Source organism: Sebastes umbrosus, chromosome 1 (genome assembly GCF_015220745.1).
Source record: "Sebastes umbrosus isolate fSebUmb1 chromosome 1, fSebUmb1.pri, whole genome shotgun sequence".
In the NCBI taxonomy this organism is placed as follows: domain Eukaryota; kingdom Metazoa; phylum Chordata; class Actinopteri; order Perciformes; family Sebastidae; genus Sebastes; species Sebastes umbrosus.
The window spans coordinates 27,732,047-27,757,489 of record NC_051269.1 but is presented as its reverse complement, the minus strand read 5'-3'; the positions used below and the strand labels follow the sequence as shown (position 1 = coordinate 27,757,489).

General features: G+C 39.3%; 1 protein-coding gene and 1 long non-coding RNA gene across 2 annotated transcripts in view; one reads left to right on the top strand and one right to left on the bottom strand.

Moving 5' to 3' along the window:
* The window catches only part of ccdc174 (coiled-coil domain containing 174), a 5,462-nt gene extending 2,210 nt beyond the window's left edge, over positions 1-3,252 (top strand). The window contains exons 6-11 of the mRNA XM_037785919.1: positions 71-166; positions 257-393; positions 502-596; positions 902-1,049; positions 1,192-1,344; positions 2,295-3,252. Coding sequence (XP_037641847.1) covers positions 71-166; positions 257-393; positions 502-596; positions 902-1,049; positions 1,192-1,344; positions 2,295-3,097 — 1,432 coding nt within the window. The 3' untranslated portion in view covers positions 3,098-3,252. The remainder of the gene's footprint in view (positions 1-70; positions 167-256; positions 394-501; positions 597-901; positions 1,050-1,191; positions 1,345-2,294) is intronic.
* A 7,032-nt stretch (positions 3,253-10,284) lies between these two features.
* Positions 10,285-16,216, bottom strand: LOC119494212. Its single transcript, XR_005208147.1, has 3 exons — positions 16,165-16,216; positions 10,819-10,937; positions 10,285-10,724 (listed from the first exon to the last, which is right to left on the bottom strand). It is a non-coding gene; the product is annotated as an uncharacterized LOC119494212 (long non-coding RNA).
* Between the last annotated feature and the right edge of the window lie 9,227 nt (positions 16,217-25,443).

The following is a 25,443-nucleotide window of genomic DNA, read 5'->3' as shown; positions in this document are numbered from 1 at the left end:
CAGCTTGGAAGTATTAAACAATTTAAAACCTGTTAGTGAGAAGTTCTCCTGCTGCATTGTTTCTCTGTAGGGTGGATTATGTGGACGCTTTGGGCCGATCTCGAAGGTGCATGAAGAAAGACCTGCCGGGTGTTAAGAGAATGGACCAAGATTTTACAGGAAAAGGGTAAATATTCTACAAATAAAAACTCTTTAAAGGTGCAGGTGATGGATTCTGGACGTTGGTGTCAAGCTGACAAATGACTATTCCATGTAGAAACTCCTCAGATGAGAAGGACTTACTCTCGGAGGACATGCGTCGAGAGCTACAGAGGCAGGAGTGGGAGAGGGAGGAAGAGGAGGCCATGAAGAGGCCTGTTGGGCCGCTCCACTACGAGGATATCAGGGGACAAGGTTACTGTTAAAGCCTTTCTAAAACGTTCCTGCACACATTTAAAATGAAGAGGTTTGGTCTGTAAGTCTTATGCTGTAGAAAAAACTTTGTGTGTTTGTTCATTTCAGAGGCTCGGGATCTCGGCACGGGTTACTTTTCATTCGCTCAGGATGAAGAGCAGCGTAGAAAGCAGAGAGACACTCTGGACATGCTGAGAGACCAGGTGAGCTGCTGATCTCTGGACAGATGTACAGACACAGAAATATTATCTCAAGTGTATGCATTTTAAAAGTTCCCTTGATAACCAATCACAGATATGTTGTCCATATGCCTCCTTGTTACGTCTTTGTTGTTTACCGAGTTTTGCTCAGTACATCATTACTGTCCCCAGCTTTGGCAATGCTGTTACACACTTAAAGTCCTTGTTCAATTGTTATATTTGATGAAAAAAAAAATGTATTTTGAGTCTAAACACATGATTAATGTCCCTTTTCTTTATTTCTCTTTTACATCCTTCCTGTCCTTCAGACTACAGAGCAGCGCACTAAGAGGGAACAACTCAAGGACAAGAGGCAGGGCATCCTGCAGGCCCGACTGGCCAAGGTGAGGCAGAGGAAGACGAAGAAGGCCAAGCTGGATGGCACTGAGGAAGAGCAGAGAGACGCGGAGAATGAAGGTTAGAATCCAAAACCACGTCAAATGCAGCCATGAACTCTCTTTGATATTATAGAACTGGAGTTGTTTGCATATGAAGTCAGTCTGCGGTTAAATTACCACACAAATGTTAATGAGGGATTGTTGTGAATTGTTTGTCCTAGGAGGGGAGGATGAAGATGAATTAATAGGACCCCCGCCTCCACCAGAGGACCCCCCAGAGGTCAGCACATTGAAGAAGGTGGTAGTGGAGATCCAGGAAAGGAAGGACACCAAACCAGGAGTTCCTCATGTCAGAGAATGGGACAGAGGCAAAGGTAAGCCTTGTTATTTAAAGGCCATATTCAAAATAAAAAATTCATGTCCTTACATCATGACTACGATGAATGTATGTTGGGGGAAAAAATGTGTGTGTGAAAATACAAAAAAATGATGGCTGAATTGCATTTAGCTGCTTCAGTTTAAGGGTCATGGTATTGTGCATGCTGGCTCACTGTCTCACTGTCACACTGTCACGGTTCACTGGGACACTTGAATAGAATTAGTAACACCTGTGCTTTTCCTACTATGACAAGTCAAAGTGTCTGCTGTAAAAAGGGCCTGTTGCAAAACTGTAGTCAATTTACAACCGTCTTTACCAGTTGCATTACTTCAATAGACCTGGTGAACCTGGTGATATCTATTAGTTAAACATTTTACCCTATTCACCTCTAGTGTCTTGCAAAACATATGGAATTTTACAATACATACCTGGCTTTATCCAATGTTCACATTTCTGTTCCGCAGATGTATGTAAATTAGCACAAATTTGATAAGATAATGCCTGATTTTCATATTTAAACATACACTTTCTGAAAACTTGTAATAAAAAAAAACAATTGTCTTAATGTAATTAATAAACTGGGAAAAGTTTCATGGTGAGATCTGTTAGTTCATTTATTTTACCCTATTCACCTGGTGTGTCTCCCTTTGTTCCCATCCAATACAGTATATATTTGCAGGTGGAATGTAAAGTTATGGGTTATATAGTTAGAGGTATAGATATTAATCTCTCTCTGATCTCCCTTTTTATGGTCCTTTTGTTTTACGGATTTGTTTAGATGTCTATAATGAAATGTGTCATGGATGAGAGAAGAATTCAAACTGAATTCTGTATGCCATAAATAATTGTGCCTGTGGTTAAGGATTTTCAAGATTAAAGTAACTATTTCTGTACGTTGTTAAATACTTGATTTCTCTAACGCCACCTTTTCACTGTTTCTTCCAGAGTTTATGTTTAGTGAGTGGACAAGTCGGCGTCGCGAAGAGCGGGAGACAGAATTCGCACCTCCCTCTGCGTACTTTGCAGAGGGGAAGAGAGAAAGACCAGGGAAGAATAAAACTCCAATCCAATCCAAGATGTCCTTCAAGTGGTCCAAACTCCCAGGAGGAATCTCTGAGAGCAAAGAGGAACCACAATCTCAGCCCAAAACTCCTCCTTCACCTCCTCACCCTCAACACAATCCTCCACCTCAACAAAATCCTCCGTCTCCTCAAAATCCTCCGTCTCCTCAATATCCTACACCTCCTCAAAATCCTCCACCTCCTCAAAATCCTACACCTCCTCAAAATCCTACACCTCAACAAAATCCTCCATCTCCTTCACAACCAGAGACTGCATCGCAGTCACCTCCTTCAGATCAGCCAGCAGATTCAGATCCTGTGTCTGCTGCTTCTTTTGATCCCCAGTATCCCACTCCTTCATTTTATCCTTCGTTTACTCCTCCTCAGTTTGCTGGACCAACTCATCTGCTTCCTCCGTTTTCCCCACAGTACTCAAACCAGTATGCACCCCAATATCCACCCCAATATCCACCCCAGTATCAACCCCAGTATCAACCCCAGTACCAACCCCAGTATCAACCCATGTATGCACCCCAATATCCACCCCAGTATCTCCCCCAGTATCCACCTCAGTATCAACCCCAGTATCCTCCTCAGCAGCAGTCTCAGCCTATAGACCTCAGCCAGGCCCAGCAGTCTGCAAAGAGTCTGGAAGACATGCTGTCCTTCTACAGGAACATTACCTGATCTCTAAAATATCATGTTCACTGTGTAGTTGGTTCATATTGGGAGTGTGAATACGCTTCTTTCCTTTTTTTTAAAGGAAAGCACAGAAACAACAGAACACAACTTTTCAGCTCTTTAGAGATTTAGAATTTAATAAATATAACGATTGAACTGGACATTGTTCTGACTTATTTTTTTTTTGTCATTGTGAAAAGCATATATATACATATATACATATATATATATATATATATATATATATATATATATATATATATATATATATAAAGCCTCCACCTTATGAAGCATTTGTGTAATGTCAAGAGGGCATGAGATGAGGTGGTCTCGCCTGTTTGGACATTGAGCTGCAGTATAAAAATATCCACCAGATGGTGCTGTACACCTTCATGCTGAGAAAATCTCTGCAAGGGACCATAGTGTATTTGAGTATTTCTGCATACTGGGGTCCCTAAACAGTCTTGAATTACATAAATTGAGTATCACTGTAAAGCTGAGACTCTTGTGAATCCAGTGAGCCCAATTGTATTCATGTGTAATGATGTTAGTCCCCATAGTAGCCATTTCACATAGTCACTTTTTTAACTCAGATTTTATACATATGGTGTGTCTTTATACCAGTTTTCCTAAAAATTAGATTCGAAAAAAATAATGATATATTGCCTTGCTTATTATATCGCAATATATTGAATCGTTACCCCTGTATCGTGATACGTATCATATCACCAGATTCTTGCCAACACACAGCCCTAGTGATCAGTCTGGTTGTGTACTGCTGTGATCCTGAATCATCGTCATTCTAGTGCTGCAATTATTCTCATTATCGATTAATCTGCTGTTTTTTTCGCCCATTAAATGATTAATTGTTACGTCTGTAAAATGTCCTAAAATAATGAAAAATGTCCATCACAGTTTTCCAGAGTCCAAGATGATGTCTTTAAGTGTCTTAGTTTGTCCTTCCAACAATTTCAAACCCCAAAGATATTCAGTTTATTCTCACAAAAGAGAAAGGAAAACAGAAAATGTTCACAACTGAGAAAGACATTTTAACTAAAGAACTGACTCAAACCATTTAGTGTTTATTAAAAAATGTGCTGATTATTTTTCTGTTGTTCGTTTTTATCTCTAAATAATTCTACGTATGAGTGCTTGAATTACAAATACTTTAAAGATTTGTCTTTTCTTTTTATACAAGTGTAAACGGAATCAGTATTGTCTCTCATTTGTCAAACTGTGTTAAGTCATGGCAGCAGGTGAAGCTGTGAGTGAGGGCATTTAGTGTCAGAAATGTCTTTCTGTTAAATGAGTGCAAGAGGGTTTTACTGGACTGCTGAATGTAAGCCATTAGTAACCTGAACTGAACCTCTTCATCGCTGCTCCTCGGTGCCCGACAGACGCATCCTGGTGTTCTGCATCACCTCCTCCCTCTGTCCTCCAACAGATCTGTGCCAGTTCCCGTCCCTATGCATACATGAGCTGGTGAGTCTCAAACTTTCAGTTCTTAAGTCCAGTTAATGCAGTTTGAATAATTTCAGCTCCTCTCAGTGTATCACAGTGGCATCCAAATAATGGAAGTGGGATAACTAATGCTGGAGAGGAACACATTTATCCTCAACTACATGCCACAAACTCAAAGGCCAAGTCTTCTGTGGTGATATATCACAATGCGGCTGGCGAATACCTTTTTAAAAAGAGCACTGTGTGATGTGCAAAGGGTATTTATAACGATAGAAGATGATTTAATAACTTCTCAGAGTCTCGTACTGGTACCAATATAACCTTATTGCACATCACAGCAATTAGACTGTAAAGCTGCCTTTAACTATGTGATGTGATTAATGTTGATAAAACAGTCGCCTCCTACTGGCAGAGCATCTGAGTCCTGTGCCTGATAGCTAGGGGTGTAAGAAAATATTGAATATCGTGATATATGTTTTGTGATATTGTACAGATTATAAAAAACACTGTAGCGATTTTTAATTAATAATTTACATGCAAAGATTGGTGGCAGACAGTATCTCAGATTGTTGGATGTTACAGGTACTGTGATAAATGCAAATGCAGATCCTATTATGATTGCATTAAAAAAATATTTGTTTTTACCCAAATTGTATGCATATGTGTGTTTTATACAATGACAGTTTTCCTAAAATTAGATTTAAATATGGCAACATCGCCTTGCTTACAGTATCGCAATATATCACCATATATTGAATCATAACCACTGTATCATGATACATATCATATCGCCAGATTCCTACTGATAGCAGGATCAATTACACCAATAAAGTCAATTCAGACATGTAGTCTTAGGTTACAAAGGACAATATTTCAATGAGGATTACGTTACTTTACATGTTTTGAAATGTGACACAGGCAATTGTCTGACTCTGACTTCCACCCCTTGTCCTGCTCCACAGGAACCATGTGGGACCTGAAATAGTTGCCAGAGGTGGTAGTTGCAAGTAGTTTGATTAATAAGAGCTGGAACTACAACTTGACCACCTATTATCCCCCTATTTGTTCCTACAGCCTCAAGTTAGACCAGTCCAAGCAGAGTGGGAATATACACACATATATATACTACACAGCTTCAGCAATGTCCCCCTGGTGAGTAGTGAGTATGTTTTTATGTGTGTCTGTTTGTGAACTGACACGTGTTTGTTTGATTTCTTTGAAGCCAATTTGCTGCCCGAGTAAATTAGCTTCCTCTGAGGTGAGATGATGCTGATACAGTGACAGGACCTCACAGAGTGATAGTCATACAGGGATTTAAATATGCTCTTACATGCATACAAACTGCAGTACAGACTGCAATGCTCATAACCATAAAGAAAAGCCCTGTTTAATGAGGTTTACAATGGAATAATTCAGCACCAATAAGAGCACACAGAGGCAGTTAGGTCCATCCACCACTTTGATCCAGACTGAAATATCTCAGCACTTATTGGATGGATTGCCATGAATTTTTATACAGATGTTCATTGTTCCCAGAGGATGAATTCTTATGATCCTCTGACTTTCCCTGTTGCGCCGTCATGATGTTAATGTATGTGAGCTACATGTCTCAACAACTATTAAATAGATTGCCATGAAATTTGGTACACACAAATCCAAATTTGCTAAATGCTAAACTAAGATGGTGAACATGGTAAACATTATACATGCTGAACATCAGCACATTAGCCTGACTATTACACGCATGTTAGCATTATGATGTCAGTATTTAGCTCAAAACACTGCAGAGTTGGTAGCATGACTGTTGACTCTTTATGTGTAATATATACAGGACCATACCTGGACCTATAGAACAAACGTGTCCAGAAAGTAACCCTCAAATTGGGAAAATTTGCTAAAACTCTCGCTGCCTGACGACCCCCAGTGAATAAAACTAAATGAAGTTAATTGTTTATTTAAAATATAAACTTAGAAAATCATATCTCACAGGATAAGTACACGATACACAGACTGTTAACAAAATTGCACAAGTGGAAAATGATATTGCACAGTGAGAATTAAATGAAATTCCACCTGAAAATATTGCACAGTATGAGTAGTAATAATGATAATGATATTGCACAGTCATTATACAGTATAGTGCAGTTATGTCAGTATTTGGTGTGTAACAGGTGTGGTGTAACACTGAATTTGTCAAAAAAGAAGCCCATTAAGTATGTATGATTGTTAAAAAGTAAAAAAAAAAAAAAAAACACACATTAAAGAAAATTGTAGTAAAAGTCCCTAAAAATAACAGGAAAACTCATCTCTGATGTAATATTCACAGGAAATAATCTGCTCAAAATGCATCCAAATGGGTTTACACAAACGTCCTGCAGTTATTGCGTTCACTATTTGGTTTAATCAGTTTATCAGTTGTTCTGTACTGTTGTTGTTATGCTTTGAATATTATATGAAATATCCATAAAATATGTCACTTAGTCAGGGGTCGTCCGTTTACGTTTATGATAGAAAAGGTGTCCCTTAAGGAAAAAGGTTGGGAACCACTGACCTATCCTAACCTAAACATCTCGCAAGAGTTTACAATTTGTGCTTTACATTCTCGACACGACCAACAAACAGCGGCTGTAGCGCTCAGAGCTGCTTCTTCTATTTTCAGCCACTACGCTGACCGTCCACTTTACACTGAGAAGAGCAAGAAACCTCTTCTGTGTAGAGTTACCACGGCACTAATAGCTAACACAGACTCAAGAAAATTGTGCATCTTCTCAGCTTAATTTGCTGACTCACCACTTTGATGAGTCTAATCACTTATTAGGGACAGGAAGGAGTGTCTCATTGACAGATCCGCCCTCCTCTCAGGGACCAGTCGCACTGACAAATGATCTCTGCATTTAGTTGTGGCAGTTTAATCCTGCTGTGGCTGAGGAAAATGGCAACCTGCTGTTTTCATAATAGAAATTAAATGACCTTCAGCGTGTGGAAACCGCTGCAGGTCTAATGTGATTTTTCTAAGTAGTTTATTTTTATTTTATTTTGCAAAGCGTTATCTGTTTAACCAGCAGTCACATATGCACTGTTCAGACGTCCTGTCACACACACACAGTGTAGGTGTCAGTTTACTGTCGATGTTCCTTTCAGTGCAGCTATAAAGCTACTGTAGCGCAGGAGCTAATGGAGCCTTTATGAGGAAGGTTATGAGCTCTGACACTTGTTCCTCAGTAATCCTGTCTTATGTCTACTAGACCTGAGCAGCCAATCAATGTTGTCTTTACGGCTCTGCAGGTCCTTGATCCAGAGAGAGGAGCAGGTCTGGCCCCTTGTTAATGCAGCTTTGCTGGGATGAAAGGCAACTATGATGATGGTTACCCCCTCTACAAGCAAAATGACACTTCAGACATAGTAAGATCAAATGCATCTCTTCACAGACGTAGTCCAGATATTAAGATATATTCATATATTGTGTTATTGGTCTGGATCTGCCCTGGATTGTGTCTTTATTCATCTGTAACGACTCCATCTAACACAAATTTAAGAAGTAAATAGCCAGACACAGGAGCAGCAGCAGTAAGATGCTGAGTCTAACACATATTATTATTTGAAAGACAGTCGGCGTGCATCAACAACATGAAAATGTTTTTAGGGTAACGTACAAAAAACCCCACCAACAACGCTGTCTAAAACACCTAAAGTAACATACGTACAGTACATACAAGAATTTCATGGTTCCTCTGAGGTACCAGGATGAGACCAAAAACAAGTGTTGTCCTCAAAAAACTCCTTTAATCAGTCTAATTAATCCATTTAATCAAATTAAGTAACTGAACCTTAAATACCTCTCCTGGAAAGTTCTCTTGAAATTGCTTTTGTAAGTAGAAGAATAGAGTTTTATTTGGCTTTATGAACTATGTGGAGTCTTTTAAATGATACTGAAGGATTGATATACTTAAAGGAATAGTTTAAACATTTTGGGAAAATACATGTGGGCAACCTCTGAGAAGTGAAGCCAAAGAGCCTTAAATTTGCATTCTTTCCAACAGCCAGCAGGGGGCGACTCCTCTGGTTGCAAAAAGAAGTCTGATTATATAGAAGTCTATGAGAAAATGACCCTACTTCTCACTTGATTTATTACCTCAGTAAACATTGTAAACATGAGTTTATGGTCTCAATCTCTAGTTTCAAGTCTTCTTCAATACAGCATGATGTTCATTTAGTAAATTATGGTCCCATTTAGAGTCAAATAGACCATAAAGCAGGGGATGTTTTAGGGCGTGGCTACCTTGTGATTGACAGGTCGCTACCACGGCGTTGTCCGGTCTGGAAGTTGTCTGTGTTCTCGTCTTACAACTTTAACCCTTTCACAGTGTGTTTTCAGTTCATGAAAGTTAATTATAACTTTTTGGTCGCCTAAAAATGTCTTTTTCAGCGTTCGGTTGTTCTTAGCTACACCCTCTCGTGTCACTTCTGGTTCCAAGAAGACAAGATGGCGACGGTCAAAATGCCAAACTCAAGGCTTCAAAACGGCAGTCCGCAAACCAATGGGTGACGTCACGGTAACTACGTCCACTTCTTATATACAGTCTATGGAAAATACACTTATTTGCTTTCTAGCAGAGAGTTGGATGAGAAGATTGACATCACTTTCATATTTGTCCGTTAAATAGGAAACTACAGCCTCCAGTTAGCTTAGCTAAGCATAAATACTGGAAATGTAGGGAAACAACTAGCCTGGCTTTGTCAGAGGGTAAAAACATCCGTACAAAAACCTAAATGTAAAATCAATCGTGTCTATGTGACTATATCTTGTCTGGGAGCAGTAACTTCCTGGAGTTTCTTGTACTGTGAAACCACACAAGTCTTCCTCTTCTTCTGAGCTCTATTACCTCTTTCCGTTGCTTCACGACATCTTTATTTTCTCATCTTAAAACAACTTGTTCATGTTTTTAATTTGTGTGTACTTATGATCCTCAGTTTATTTGTGCTACATATAAAGGAGCTGATGGGGGTCTGGGTGGGAGATGGTGAGCAAGCTGTCTGTATCTGTGTATTTGCAGTGTATGTTTATGTAATGCTGTTTTGTCTGAATGTGTTTTTGTATTTGTGTCTATATGACCACCTCGAAAATTAGATTCTACATCTCAAGGGGCTATCCTATCCTTTCAGTAAATTCCTTTCAATAAATTCAAATGAACAAAATGTGAGGAGGTCTTCCCAAAAATCTGCACACAGTTTTCTGCAGGCGTAACTCCAATGAGGCCCAGATGTGGTACGAGCTCAGACAAGACACTCGTCTATAAGAGGTTTTTTAATTCTCGGGGCAGTTTTATGATGCAGAGTTTCAATGACCCACCCGGGGACTGGACACACAAACTGTGAAAGGGAATCAAACTCATAAATTGTCGATCCCCGGGCAGATTCTGCAACTGGTTCACTGAGCTGGAAGAATCCGGTATTGGAACGGTTGCTCAACAAAAGAACAATTTTACAAGTCAACAAAAGAGACAAAAATAGCCCAAAGAGACGGGATTTTGAGCTTATAGGATCAGTTCAGGATTCTTCTTTAAATTACAGACATTAACATAAAAACAAGTGAAGGGAATAAGGGAGTACCACTGGCTCCATTAAGGATAATAGGCCATTAAGGCTCTATCAGTAAAATCAAGCATATTGAGCCAACAAACAAATTTAGAAAACTACTACAGGATAATGAGAGGTTTATAAAAAATGACTGCGGTTTTCAGGTCAAGTTGTCTTAAACACTCTTAGTTGTTCAAAAACATTTATGAGCCCTGATCAGAAATGCAAACGTGTTATTTTTGTATTTACTCCAGCAGGAAGGTTTCTCAAAACCAGGATGTGATGTTTACATGCACAGCACATAACTGGGACACTCCAAATACCGAAACATAAATGGTATACTAATGCAAAAGTCTTTCTTTGTTCAGGACAGATGTTGAGGAAATAACTTTTTTGGACATTTAAACAGGAGATTGTGACTTCTAAATCAGAGAAAAAGTTTTAAAAACATGCAGCATTCAGGTTAAAGACACACACACACTAGTATAAGAAGACATTGATAGAAAACTGCTAGACAAGTAGTAAAGTAACTTTGAGATTAGTTTTTCAGTGGAGTCGTAAAACAATGGGGGGCTTTTTGTCAGGTCCAGCAAGACTGAAAGAGAGACAGAAAAATCGGACATTCATTAGAGCTTATTACATTTCATATCTGATACGTAAGCAGGTTCATCCATCTAAATTAATTTCACCTCTTGTTCTGTATCACCTGAGATGCACAGCTGGTTGGTTTCATTTCCTTTCAACGTGATGTGATTCTCGCTTTGGGATGCAAGTTGTTCTTCTGTGTGCTTATCTCAGCTTTGGAGCGCTGCAGGAGTTTAACTTGTTATTTGTTGTCAGAGTCCTCATAGAAATGTCACATGATATAAACTAAATGAAAAGCAGTGGGAAACTAATATAGAGATACAAAGAGAAGTGTCTGAGCCCTTTGTTTACTACTATTGCGGTTTCTTCTACAATCATTACAGTTATCACAAAAAAAACATTGCTAGTAAAACTCATGCTGCTACCACTTATTTAGTTTTTTTTTAGGTTTTTATATCATTCTGTAGCTTCCAAGTGGTGTTACTTATGTATTCAAATCCGAACATTCAAATCTTGGTCAAAATGTGTATGTTTTAGCATCAAAAATGCTATTTTCCCCAAGCCCTTCTAAAAACGTTTTCCCACGTGACCTGACGCCGGTTTCTGCATGATGACGCTGCTACATGTACAGTATATATACATCCTTATGGTCAGTGTATGACATATCGTAATTTAGATTGCGGTCAGCATGATCCCAGTTTAGAGAAGCAGACAGGAGTACCGGCACGGAAGCTAAGTAATGTTAGTTCAGAGCCGAAAGTCACACAATAACACAAACAAACTAACCGATCGATTCAGCGGTAGACCAGCAACTCCTGTGTTCTGCGAGGTAAAATTATTGTTTTTGTCAATGGAGTCTGGTCTGGTCTAGAAGACCGCAATATAATGGCTTCAGTCCCCCATTCAAAGCCACCAGACTCCACTCACAAAAACAATAATTTTACCTCGCAGAACATGGGAGTATACAAACAACCCCAAAAAATTCAAACTAACCCTTTGAATTATTTCCAAACTTACCACAGCTAACTTTGACTCAGCTTGCGCTACTATTGACATTATTCATAACCTTATTGATTAGCTTCATGATTAGCTTACTTTGGTAACCTACGTCACTGTTTTTTGCCAAAGGCTGAGTGGACGCTTCCATTTGTGGGCAGCTGTCGCTCAGAGGGTAGAGCAGGTCGTCCACCAATCGGAAGGTCGGTGGTCCGATCCCTGGCTCTTCCAGTCCTTGAGCAAGACACTTAACCCCAAATTGCTCTCGAAGACTGAGCCATCGATGTATGAATGAGTATTTACATTAGATCCTAATGGGCAAAGTTGGCACCTTGTGATATGGCAGCCTCTGCCTTCAGTGTTTGTGCGTGAATGGGTGAATGCTGACATGTAGTGTAAAGCGCTTTGAGAGGTCGGAAGACTAGAAAAGCGCTATATAAATGCAAGTCCATTTACCATTTCAAAAAAATCGGAAAAGAACGCAGATGGACCCGCCCTTTAATAAAAGGAATAATGTTGCCTTATACCCACAATTAAAAACTGGTCCTTAGAAGTACATTTTTCATAATTTGGAGGACAAAAGCTACACGTAATAGAAAGAGGCATAAAAACATAAGACAGACTTATTTGACCACAAGCTTTCAAATCAGAGCACCATCCTTAGGGCCGACAATTAAAACACATTATTGCCTCAACATCCCACCCTGCTCAACAAGAGCACTGTTTTGCTGCTGTGGGCTTCTTTAATGGTCCATCAGTGAATAGCGTCTTCCACTGGCGTGTATCGCCACCTCCACACTGTGAGACGATGTTCCTCAGATGGAGGCCCCCGTCCCTCTGTCAGCATCACCCCACGGTGAGCTGTAATGAGTTGGTGTGTGTGTGTGTGTAATGAACGCTAATGCTGCCACAGCTATTGAGCCGCTCTTGCCACCAGGCCATAATGCTCCTCCTGCTGCGTTGTGTCAAACAGCCACATGTAAAACAGACTGGTGCCAGTGATCTTGATGGCAGGCCTGCTGCAGAGTCTCCCCAGCAGCAGATGGATCACAGAAAGAGGGACAAAGGCCCCGTGGAGTCTCTAATGACAGCATTTGGTTGCAGCTCAACTCACGACATGGGGCGGCTGAATTTATGTTGTAAATAACACCTTGGCTCTCTGTTGACCACATATTGTTAACATCGGGGCTGGGTATCATTTCAAATGTTTTCAGCTCTGGTGCCAACACAACACCTGAGTTTTGGTGCTGTAACTGATACGTTACTTTGAAAAATATAAATATGCTTTCTTAACAAAAGAAGCCAACACTCTCAAATATTAAAGGATGCGATTTGCAATTTGCTCGAGTTCTTATAGTCAATAAATCCCATAAAAAGACCAAAAGCAAAAGTCTATTAAAAACACATCATTGAGCCACACTGTTACAGTAGTGGAAGAAGTACCTAGTAGAAGAGCCTTTACTTAAGTAAAAGTACCAATACATTAATGTGAAAATATTCAATTACAAGTAAGTCCTGAATTAAAAAAAACACTTAATTAAAAGTACAGAAGTATTTAAGGACTAGTGTGTAACAATGAGGGGGATCTATTTGCAGAAATGGAATATAATATTAATAAGTATGTATTCTTTAGTGTATAATCACCTGATAATAGCTTAGAATGAGACGTTCATACTTCCTGAGACTTCCCTACCTTGACTGTGGCTCTCAGGTCTGTCACTTCCTCTGAAGCAGGTCTCAAATATGTAGTTTGATTATTTAATAAAGGCTGACTCACTTCCTAAAAGAGGTGGCACTGTAGTTTTTAGCAAACATTACTCAGACAGGAGTAAAGGGCGTATTTGTCGGGGACTATTTTCAACTGTGGATTTATACATATACTGTACATATTTGGTGGTCTAGTGAGTATTCACAGCCGCAGGGATTGACTCAAATAAAAACTACAGTGCCCGTGTTCATCGTACTGTATAAACACGTCAGCCAGCAGTGGTGGAAAGTATCTAAAGGCATTGACTCAAGTACTGTACTTACTAAGTACAATTTTGATGTTCTTGTACTTTACTTGAGTATTTCCCTTTCATGCTACTTTATACTTCTGAAATTGAAATATTGTACTTTTTACTCAACAACATTTATCTGACAGCTACAGTTGCTAGTTACTTTTCAGATTAGCCTAAAAAAGTGTAGAATAATCGTATAAAATGAACGCATTCTTCTTCTTGGTCTTTTCATGGGATTTGTTGACAATAAGAAATGATAAAGTATTACCTAAAATGTATCCTTTAAATGCTGAATACACACAAGTAGTTAGTCTTAAATTGACAAAAAATTTATTGAAATCTGGAACTGTCTGATAAAAAAAAAATTGTTAATAAGATTACAAACCTGTCCAGACGCCAATTTGATGCCAATTTTCAGTACTTGACAGTTTTCAATACTCCATGCTACAGACACATTTTGGTTAGTAAAAACACAGCATTATTATTATTATTAGCGGCCGAAATGGGTTTCCTCAGGAGGGTGGCTGGCGTCTCCCTTAGAGATAGGGTGAGAAGCTCAGTCATCCGTGAAGGACTCGGAGTAGAGCCGCTGCTCCTTTGCGTCGAAAGGAGCCAGTTGAGGTGGTTCGGGCATCTAGTACGGATGCCTCCTGGACGCCTCCCTTGGAGGTGTTTCAGGCACGACCAGCTGGGAGGAGACCACGGGGAAGACCCAGGACTAGGTGGAGAGATTATATCTACACACTGGCCTGGGAACGCCTCGGGATCCCCCAGTCAGAGCTGGTTAATGTGGCCCGGGAAAGGGAAGTTTGGGGTCCCCTGCTGGAGCTGTTGCCCCCGCGACCCGACCCCGGATAAGCGGTTGAAGATGGATGGATGGAGCGAAACACAGCATTATTTAGTATATACCTGAATACAGTATATCTCTATATGTTGGTTTGTTACAGGGAGCACTGCATTGCTTTGAATCCTTTGGGCATCTGACCAGGTTTCAGTTTCCTCCTTTAATTAACAGATTTGTTCATAATAAGTGGAGGCTTTGGTTGAATTCATTATTTAAGTTGCTGTCTACCTTAAAGAAGCCGGCTAATGTGTTTTGAAATGCTGAGGCATGTTAAATGTATTAAGTGTTTACGTGTGTGTTCGTCTGAACTGTGAGCTGGGAGAGCAGTTTGTCACCTGGGTGGTGTGTGTGTGTGTGTGTGTGTGTGTGTGTGTGTTGTCTGACAGGGTCCTCACGGTGCTGGATAAAGATATTAGCCGGGCACTGTTGACACTGCATGCACACTCGTAATAGCCTCATAAATTCTGCTGGTGTGAAAGGGAGAAATGGAGTGAAAAAGCAGGGAAAGGGACTGTGGACTCATTGGCAGTCCACTCTCACTCTCTGCCTGCTCTAAAGCACCCAGCATGCACCTTACCTGCCGTTAACAGATGCAGCAAATAGTCCGACAGGTGACATTCACATTTACATTACACTCTAGAGTTTATAAATACAATATATTTAGTAAAGTAACTCTTTTTAAAGCACTGGTTCACAAAAAGGCTGAATCTTTTACTCACCCAGTGTTTGAATTAAACGTATTTAAATTTTAATGACACAGTCATGAATACACTACATATGTAAATGTAATTTTATGGAGATTTTATGGACAAGGAGACACGTTACCCCAAGTGATTTCATATAAATCATTTGACAATGTCGCCCCTCCTTGACTGCATGTAAGAGGATCTTTCAGAATAAGGTGTTAATGGTCATATGGCATGTGTCCGTTATGTTGAAAATGACAAATTGTATCATATTTGTTTAAAGCAGCTCTCTGGTTGTTGTGTGTGAGGCGGATGAAGCAGCAGATATAGTTCCTTAAACAAAAGATCACTAAACAGGCTACAGAAATAAAATACTACATTTACGGGCCACACAGGTGGACACATTTATTGATGTTTAAAGGACCAGTGTTTAAAATTTTGAGGAATCTATTGGCATCAATGGAATATAATATTAGTAAGTATGCTTTCATAAGTGTATAATCACCTGAAAATAAGAATTGTTGTGTTTTCGTTAGCTTAGCATGAGACGTTTAAATCTACATACAGAGCAGGTCTTCTTCACGGAGCCGGCCGCCATGTTTCTACAGTAGCCCTGAACGTACAAACCAAACATTGTTAACGTTTCCTGCTTATGCCAGAGTCGATAACATTACTCGTTCCCGTCGCCGCCGCTCCCTATCTCTCTTGCTTCACCACTCACTTCCCAAGTACACAGACACACACTCTAAACACTCTACTCTTACAGCTGCGCTAGATAGGACCATTTCCGTTTTCACGTCGACCACCATAGTTCTGCTACACGCTTGGCACTTGCAACCTGCAACATCATCGCTCGATGCGACACACTGCACCTTTTAAAAGTCCTGAAAACATAAGTTGTTTCTATGAGCGATGCGTTACTACCATAGCCTCTATATATAAATTAGATTGATGATGCATCTCCACTTCCTCCCACTGAAAGTTAAAGTTTCATCTCTCTCGCACAATTCCCAAGCCTCTGCGACTACTTTACATTTATAGCATTATATAACTAATTAAAACAAAACTTATCAGAAATATAAACACTTGGACATACTGTACATCAGTGTGATAAGAACTACCTAAAATTAGAGAACCGTCTTAGTTAAAAATGTATTCGACGTGTAGTTTGACTTTTTATTTTGGCCCGTGTCACTGAGTACTGTGTTTGCAACGTCTTCATCAATCAATTAAACTATTTTGGGTAGATTTGGGAGTCTTTTGAGCCACACATGAGGACGAGGCAGCAGCTGAATAATAAGTAAGAGTTTAAAATGTGCTCAGATTTGGTCACTGAGGTAGGTCTGATGGTGAAATGTGACTGTCAGTGACTTTGTCTAGATTAGGTGCTTTAAAGCGAGGAGGCAATGTTTCTTGGCAGCACCGATGTCATTCTTGCTCGCTCCGGTGTCACATGGCCAGTATTGATTGTTAGATCCAGAGGCTGTTAAGGTGCTACTTGCATCTCAATATGTCCGCCAGTAGAAGATTAATGTTGCCTCTAAAAAAGCGACTCTATCCCCCCGTGTGTTTATCCTCTTTATTAATGAAACTTAAATGGCAGTTTGACAAACCAAAGTAAACATCTGGTTTGAAACACACAGCAGCTCCATCATTAACAAAAACAAGCACAAAAAGTGATAGTAGGATTAATATTTATGTAAACAAAAGGAATGTGTAAATGTAAAGGATTAAAGGAATAGTTTGATATTTTGACATCTTTGCCCGTTCGAAAGTTAGATTACTCTTCCAGAGTCTTTTATTTAACATTTATATCTGCAGTACACCTTTGAGCCATATGAAGGAGCCTGAATGTTCGTATTGTTCTGATATTTATAGCCTACTTATAACATTGAATCTAATATGAAAGGCTAGCGTACGTCTGTTTGTTTTACTGATGAAAGGAAAATCTTGAGTTAACTCCACATAAATGCATTTATTTGGTCTCATTTATAAAGTATTTAACATGTGTATATGTTTTCAATAACGTATGCATGAGAAGTTGTGATTTTTCAAACATATATTTCTTTGAAATGGCTGGTTTACCTATTCAAAATAAGAAAGGTGATGTGGAAATGGCAGTAAAGATGGTCAGGTCTCTGGTCTGGTCCGCTGCATACACTCACGTCACTCATGACAGAGGGTCAGTTCAGGTTAATCCAGTGTGATTTTATGGTGATGTTTTGATCTGTTCCTGCATTAATATGGTCATTAGACTTATTGCTTCCCATGAAAACAACCCGATGGATATATTGTTCAGTTTCAGTTTATAGCTGTCACTTAAATCAACAGTTCATTTGCTGAAAGTCGAAGCCAATGAATAAATCTCAGCAAGTGTTTTAACCCCCTAAGACCCGACCGACTTTACTTTCTTTCAAAGGCTGTAGCAGGTCCAGTTTTAGAGCTAGAGTGAAAGTATCACATAGATATCACATGAAACTAGAAAACCTAGGGAATCCATTGGTAACAAACATGGCTAGCTTGACGGAAAGGAGGCTCAGCAACGCTCCAAAGTTAGGCTAAATGTTGGCGAGGAAAAACTGGCATGGCCATTTTCATAGGATAACCTCCATATATGTGAATGAAAATGGGTTATATGGGTACCTACGAGTCTCCCCTTTACAGACATGCCTACTTTATGATAATCACATGCAGTTTGGGGCAAAAACCATGCAGTTTTATGAATGCAGTATAAATGTGTTATTTTCGCCTATTCTAAAATGCAGTGTTTAAATATGTCTGCATACTGGGGTCCATAAACAGTCTTGGAATTACATAAATTGGGTATCACTGTAAAGCTGAGACTCTTGTGGATCTAATGAGCTCAATTGTATTCATGTGTGAAGATGTTAGTCCCCATAGTAGCCATTTCATTGTAGTGGGACCATTTTTTGAAACTTCACCTCACTGTATAAAATGACCTGTGGTGACCTCTAGGATAATCACAGCCTCATGAAACTTTACATCCACAAACTAGAGACCTAGAGCATTCAGAGGATGGATGGCTTTCTTAGGTAGATTGACATTAAGGGGGTTTCTGAGCAGTTTCCAGAACAGAAGTGCTCGCCATCCAATCACAGAAAAATGAAATTCTTGCAGAAATCTTCAAATGTCAAACGTTTTTGATACCAAATTACAGCATGACTTTTTCTATGGTGTTCCTCAGGGTCCTAGTGTCTGAATGTGGTATTTTAGAGGGATTGTTGATCATTTTTATAAATTCTCGATTGGTAGAAATTTACCACCAAACCTGTGTAAGAAATGGTATAATATATAATATATAGATTGATAATAGATTATAGATGTAGAAATTCAACCTTTTTTCAAATTTTCCATCATAAATCTTGTTTTTACAGCGTTCCTTTGTCAGAGCATATCCCATTGTGCACTTGTCAGAAAGTTCTCACAGAAGAACAAAAACAACCCTCCAGCTGTGTTTTCTTCCTTGTCATGATGTGACGGGAAACTAAACTTAGACCGCCATGACACAAGAGTTTGTTCCTGAATCCTATTGGTTCAAATACTCGACAGTTTACAGGACAGTGTTGCCAAACACAACAATACCTTCCAAGGATACACAAATGTGCACCTGTGTTTTTTCTGGCTTTTTTGTTTGCTGTGTTTTGTGAAAGTAGGAATCCATGTGGACTTACAGTATATTATCGTAGCGACGGCACATGAAACTGCCGTGACATCATAATCAACGCAACGCTCGTTGAATCATTTCTGTTTCAAATATCTTTATTAGGAAGCATGTGCATATGAGTAGTACAGACTTTTGTGAAGTGGATATCATGCCTCATTTCAGATATGTAACAACAAAGACAAACGATACTAGGAACTGAAGGCAAAAAAAGACAAAAAAGGAGACAAGCAAGCACACGAAAACATAAATAATAAAAATAAAAAATAAACCCACATCAAACGCCCTAAGGCACACAACTCAGGAAAACATTAACAAAAGATATATACATATATACCTCTCGTTGAATCATTTCAACAGCAACCAAACAGAGAAACGTTTGCACTTTGTCAATTGTCCGGCATAGTATACGGCATAGTTTTGCGAGCTGCCATTTTTTAAAGTGTGGGTCAAGTGAATTAAAAATTGGGGTCGCTATTGACGGCAGCATGGCCATTTAGAAACGTCGGGTTTGTGCAGGATGTCCTGTGTTGCGCTAGTGATGATTCTCTCTGACCAATCAGTGATCTGAAGTGTTTTAACTCCACCTTCTAGTATCGGCTCAGCTCGCTTGGAACCTCGACCGAGGTGGTACCAAGAGGAGCAGTTCTATCGGTACCATCCACAAGTTTTGCTAATTGAAACGCAAAAATATCCGTTCTAATGTGTAACGAACTGAACTGAAATGAACTGCCTGGTGGGAACGAACCATTAGTCCCTTTCTTATTTCAGTTTGTCCTCATTAAAACCAAAAGATGTGTCTAATGGGTCCTTTAGTTTTTTTAGAAAGTAATTTGATAATGGAATACTGATAAAAAAGAAGAAGATAGAATTACAAGTTAGACTTAGTAAGATGATTAATTATACTATTTTAAACCACATTACAAAAAACATCCACGCACTTGAAAAAAATTATATAAAAATGACAGCTAATTTGAAATAATTCACATCATTCATTAATGGTCAATCAATATGTAACATTTCTGGGATCTATTAGCAGAAATGGAATATAATATTCATAACTATGTTTCCATTAGTGATTAGTCACTAAACCAAACACTGGCTCTAGAGAGATTCGTTCACGTGTTTTACGTTACCTGAAGGCCAGTGTAGTTCTCCAACACGCTTGTGAAACTGTAGTATTGTGAGCTGCAGAGTGCAAAACCGTGGTACCGCCAGCTGCCGTCTGACTTCCGTTGCTCCTAAAGTAGTGTTATTATGGTAAGGATGGTCTCTGATCGAGGTGAACGGTGTTACCACGATTTTACACTCAGCAGCTCAAGTTACCGCCGTCTTGGAAAGTGAGGAGTGAATGGAGGGGTACACCACTAGATGCTGCCAAATCCTACACACTGTCATTTTAAGGTGAAGATTAAATAAATCCAACGGGAAGTCTAATAGGCTTAAGATATTCTCGTGTTCATGGACCCTAATTCTTCTGATATAATAAAAATTAAAAATAAAGTGATTAAAAGGAGACCAAGAATGAGTCAGAAAATGTCAAAGTGCCATTTTTTTTAAAACCTCGTAAACCTGCGATGATGTCAAAAAGTAGGACAATGAGGCCCAGGTTGAAAATAACTGGAGTTATCCCTTACGTTGGGTGACTACACCCTCTGTGCTCCAGTTTTGCTGAAAGACTTGAAAACAGTCACAGGAAGGAGTATATCAAGATGGAGTTCCTTTTTTAAGCCCCAGTCTTATTGTTTTACCTCGGAGCAGGAGAGAGGAGGAGACGCACTCTTTCCTCGCCTGACGCAAACAGGAGACACACAGACAGAGATGGACTTCAGGGTTCAGGCGGCATGTAGCTCAAATTGTTTTTCTAATCTGAAAAAAACACACTGACATTGTTCAATACTGTTACTGTACACATCCAATATATCATGGCTGTATAAGTGCAGACCTGGATGTCCTACATCCCAACCCTTTATAAGACAGATCCACCTAGATAAAGGAAAATGTATTGATTGAACTCCTAATCTATAAATACACATTTTGATTTGAACAGGGGCAGACACACATATGACCTGTAGTTGTCGAATAAACGGCACGAAAATGTGAAATACTAGCCTGCGAATACTGTGTCTAGGGCTTTTATTGTGAAAGGTAAGAACGAAAGGAGTGGATTTGGTATGCACTGCCTCTGTCAAGGTTGAAAGGAGTAATAAAGTTTGTCATCCTGGGTCGGACTACGGAGTCTCCGTGTTTCATAAAAATAGGCGCAACTCAGCCTGTTCTGCACAACGTGATTGGTTGATGCCTTTATTCGCGGTGTGAAAACAAAAAAAATGACCTCATCCCGAAAAAAAAATCACATTGCTTTTTCACAGCGTAACATTTGCGTCCTGTGTGAAAGTACTCATGACATAAACAACAGTTCGAAAAAATATACTGACGTGCAAATTAATTGCAAGAATAAAAAACGTTGCCTTAACAAGTATTGTTTGTGTAGCAAAAGCCTAATATAGCTTATTCCTCTGTCCCATAGAGCTCCATTGTTGTCTATTAAATTGTTAAAACTCAGTTCCTTCATTACAATGAACATGGACTCTGTAGTTTATTTTGAGTCAATCCCACAAACACCGTCCTGTTGCTGTAAATACTCGTTAGAGTACAATTGTGTATTAATCCGCAGCACAAAATAGTCCCCAAGGAAATGTACAAACACTCCTGTTTGAGTAACGTTAGCTAAAAACTACAGTGCCCAGCTGTTTTAAGAAATTGCTGAGCCTTTTTTGAAAAATGAATTATATATTTGTGATCCACTTTTAAAGATTCATGTCTTCAGTAAGAACGAATAGGCTGAGAGCTGAGAGCCACAGGCAGGCTGGGGAAGTCGTAAAGTATTGAGGGAGAACACATTGTTTGTTCTGGTTCTTGACAATATCACGTATCGCCAGTCTTTTGCTTTAACCATTTTTATTTTGTGTGTGGTGTCTATGGTGTGTGGGGACACCCCCTCATCCAACAACATGTTTTCATATCAGCCCTGTTTGTCAGAGCATCTGTCATTATTCTCTCGTGCTGCCGGCTGCAGAGCCCACCTTCCTCCCCTTTATTGACTCAATGTGAAAACACAATTATTGCACCGACAAAACGGTGGTCAAAGGTGCAGCCACATAATGTTTTTCAATGAGCCGAACACTCTGTTAGCGACAACACTGTTTTTAGTCTCAAGAGCAGCACACTGAAAGAAGCATTCTGTTACCTCACTGTTTAAACTAATCAGGAAGAGTTAGTGTGTTTATTTGTGTCTCAGGTTTTGCATTGGATCATGTAGGACAGACAGACCGTATGAACCCTACAAAATATTTACAGTCTTATATGCCAGTAGACTAATCTGACTAGATTTCCTCATATGTTGTGGATTGATGTTTGACCTTAAAGTGAAATGCAAAAGAACATAAGGAGAGACTGTTCATCATTGTGTACCATAGACTATATATAAGAAGTGGACGTAGTCATCGTGACGTTTTTTGCAACCAGAAGTGACACAAGAAGGTGGAGCTAAGTACAACCGAACGCTGAATAAGGTTATTATTAACCTTCATGAACAGAAAACACACTGTGAAAGGGTTAAAGCTGTAAGACGAAAACATGGACAACTCCCAGACAGGACAACACCATGGTAGCGACCTGTCAATCACAAGGTAGCCATGCCCTAAAGCATACCCTGCTTTATGGTCTATTTGACTCTAAATGGGACCATAACTTACTAAATGAACATCATGCTGTATTGAAGAAGACTTGAAACTAGCGATTGAGACCATAAACTCATGTTTACAATGTTTACTGAGGTAATAAATCAAGTGAGAAGTAGGGTCATTTTCTCATAGACTTCTATACAATCAGACCTCTTTCTGCAACCAGAGGAGTCGCCCCCTGCTGGCTGTTAGAGAGAATGCAAGTTTAAGGCACTTCAGCCTTGGCTTCACCTCTCAGACCATGGAGTTGTCCACTGTGTTGTTCAGACTCATTAGCACAGAGAGCCTGTTATGTTCTCTGTGTGGTTTCTGAGAAAGCTTCAGTTTACCAGGAAGACTCTTCACTCTGCTGTTTGGCCAGGATTAGCCAGAGCAATTTATAGTATACGGTATGTAACACTGGGATTACATCTTATCATGTTTCATGGCCTGAAAAAAAGGTCAGTTTTAGTTGTGAGGTCAATCCATTTACTGATGTGAATGACATCAAATAGAAAACTGATTAATGTGTTTGGTTTGGAGTCAAAACAGTCGGGACCTGACTCTCTGTTTTCCTCTTCCTACTGCTGTACTGAGCAACTCCCCGTTTTAATGCTCCTGTTCGTTGCTACTGAATGTGTGACACACAGCACAGATATTGTTTTAGTGCAATAAGTCTCCACCAGCTGACCACAATTCAAGAGTAAAAATAGCTTCCCTTACTTCACCCCAGTGAGTCACAGTGAATTCACCGAGGGGGTTAAATGTGAGCATGGTGTCCATAAGCTGAAGGATGTGAAGTTGGGTTGTGCAGGAAACAGGGAGAGCAGTTTCCTGTTATGTAGAAAAGAGCCTGTTGAACACGGATCAGACAGGGAAACAGGGCTGGTTTATCAATGAAGGAGAGCTGATTTCACATCACACATACACTTAATAACCTTTTTTTAATGAAACATGATCAGTAATACTGAGAAATATGGCTTTATGATAATATCATCCAGAAACAGCTGCAGGTCTGAGCTTGTATTGTTCTCACCTGATCATAACTTGATCTAAAAGTCAGACAGAAATTGTGTAAAGCGTGAGAGGAAGCTTTGATTTAATGGAAGTAATATTATCTTGTGTGTTTTTTAAGTTGAAAAATATTATTTTGGTACCACTTATCTACTAATACGGCATAAATGGTTTATAGTTGTATCTAATGGTTTTGTTCATGGTTAATAAATATAGGTATATTTATAGATCAGTTATAAGCCATTAATAAGGACAACTTTTGGGTTGCCAGGTTGTGAAATCCCTTTGGCTGGCATTTATACTTTCTATTTTCTAAAAGTGCAGTAATAAATGTTGGTAATTCATTCACATCTTCTTCTCGCTCTCTACTGAGCCGTTGCATGTACAAATATATACATGTTAAAGGAACAGTGTGTATTTAGGGGGATCTATTGGCAGAAATAGAATATAATAATGATATGTTTTTTTTTGTGTATAATCACTTGAAAATAAGAATTGTTGTGTTTTCGTTACATTAGGAGGAGCGGGTCCCTCTCCAAGGAGCCGGACGCCATGTTTTTACAGTAGCACAGAAAGGACAAACCAAACACTGACTCCAGAGAGTGACATTCGCGTTTTCACGTCTTCACATTTCACGTCGGCCACCGTAGTTCTCCTACACGCTTGGCCCACGGCAGAGGTTTCAGTTGGTTGCAACCTGCAACCTCACCTTTAGATGCTGCCACATCCTACACACTGCTCCTTTAATAGATGATTTTTAATCCATCAAGTCTGCAGTTATAAATGTTGGTAGTCAAGCACTCACTATCTGGCAACCCAAAAATTGTTCTTATTATGACTGATCTATAAAGCATTATTAAACGATCTATCAACCAGTGATAAAGCAGATAAAACGTATAAACCCATATTAGAAAGCATTATTTCTATTATTTGCTATCACAAAAAGTTTTTTGATTTTTTTACATGTAGTGTGGCGTATGATCAAGAAAAGTTCTTATTTATAGGTTTATTATGCCTATGTATGAATGTGATCTTTAAAGGTCCCATATCGTGCTCATTTTCAGGTTCATACGTGTATTTTGTGTTTCTACTAGAACATGTTTACATACTGTAATGTTCAAAAAACACATTATTTTCCTTGTACTGTCTGCCTCAATATACCTGTATTTACCCTCTGTCTGAAACGCTCCGTTTTAGTGCATTTCAATGGAATTGCAACGGAATTGCGTTGCTAGTAAACAGTTTGGGTCCATGTATACTTCCTGTCAGCTGATGTTATTTACATACATTAAAACAGGAAATGAACTGGGACACATTTAGAATATTTACATTTAAAACCGTGGAATGGTCTAAATATTGTATATTTGTGACATCACAAATGGACGGCTTGTTTCAAACGCGCAATTTCTGAATGCGGGCTGTGTGTGTTTCTATGTATATTGAGCGTTTTGATAATTTAACAGTATTTATAAAGCACTTAAACCTGCTTTATAATATAAAAGACATGAAAATCTCACTTTTTACAATATGGGACCTTTAACTCACGTTACCACCGTCAAAACATCCACATCACATCCTTTTCTCTATTGCTGTATATTAAACTACTGATCAGCTTTCAGTTGTAGGCTGCTGTTAACATGTTCAGCACTTGACTGGACCTGCTGCTGCTGCTTCTGGTGTAACAGGGATCCTGGTCTCTGCTGGTGTAACAGGGATCCTGGTCTCTGCTGGTGTAACAGGGATCCTGGTCTCTGCTGGTGTAACAGGGATCCTGGTCTCTGC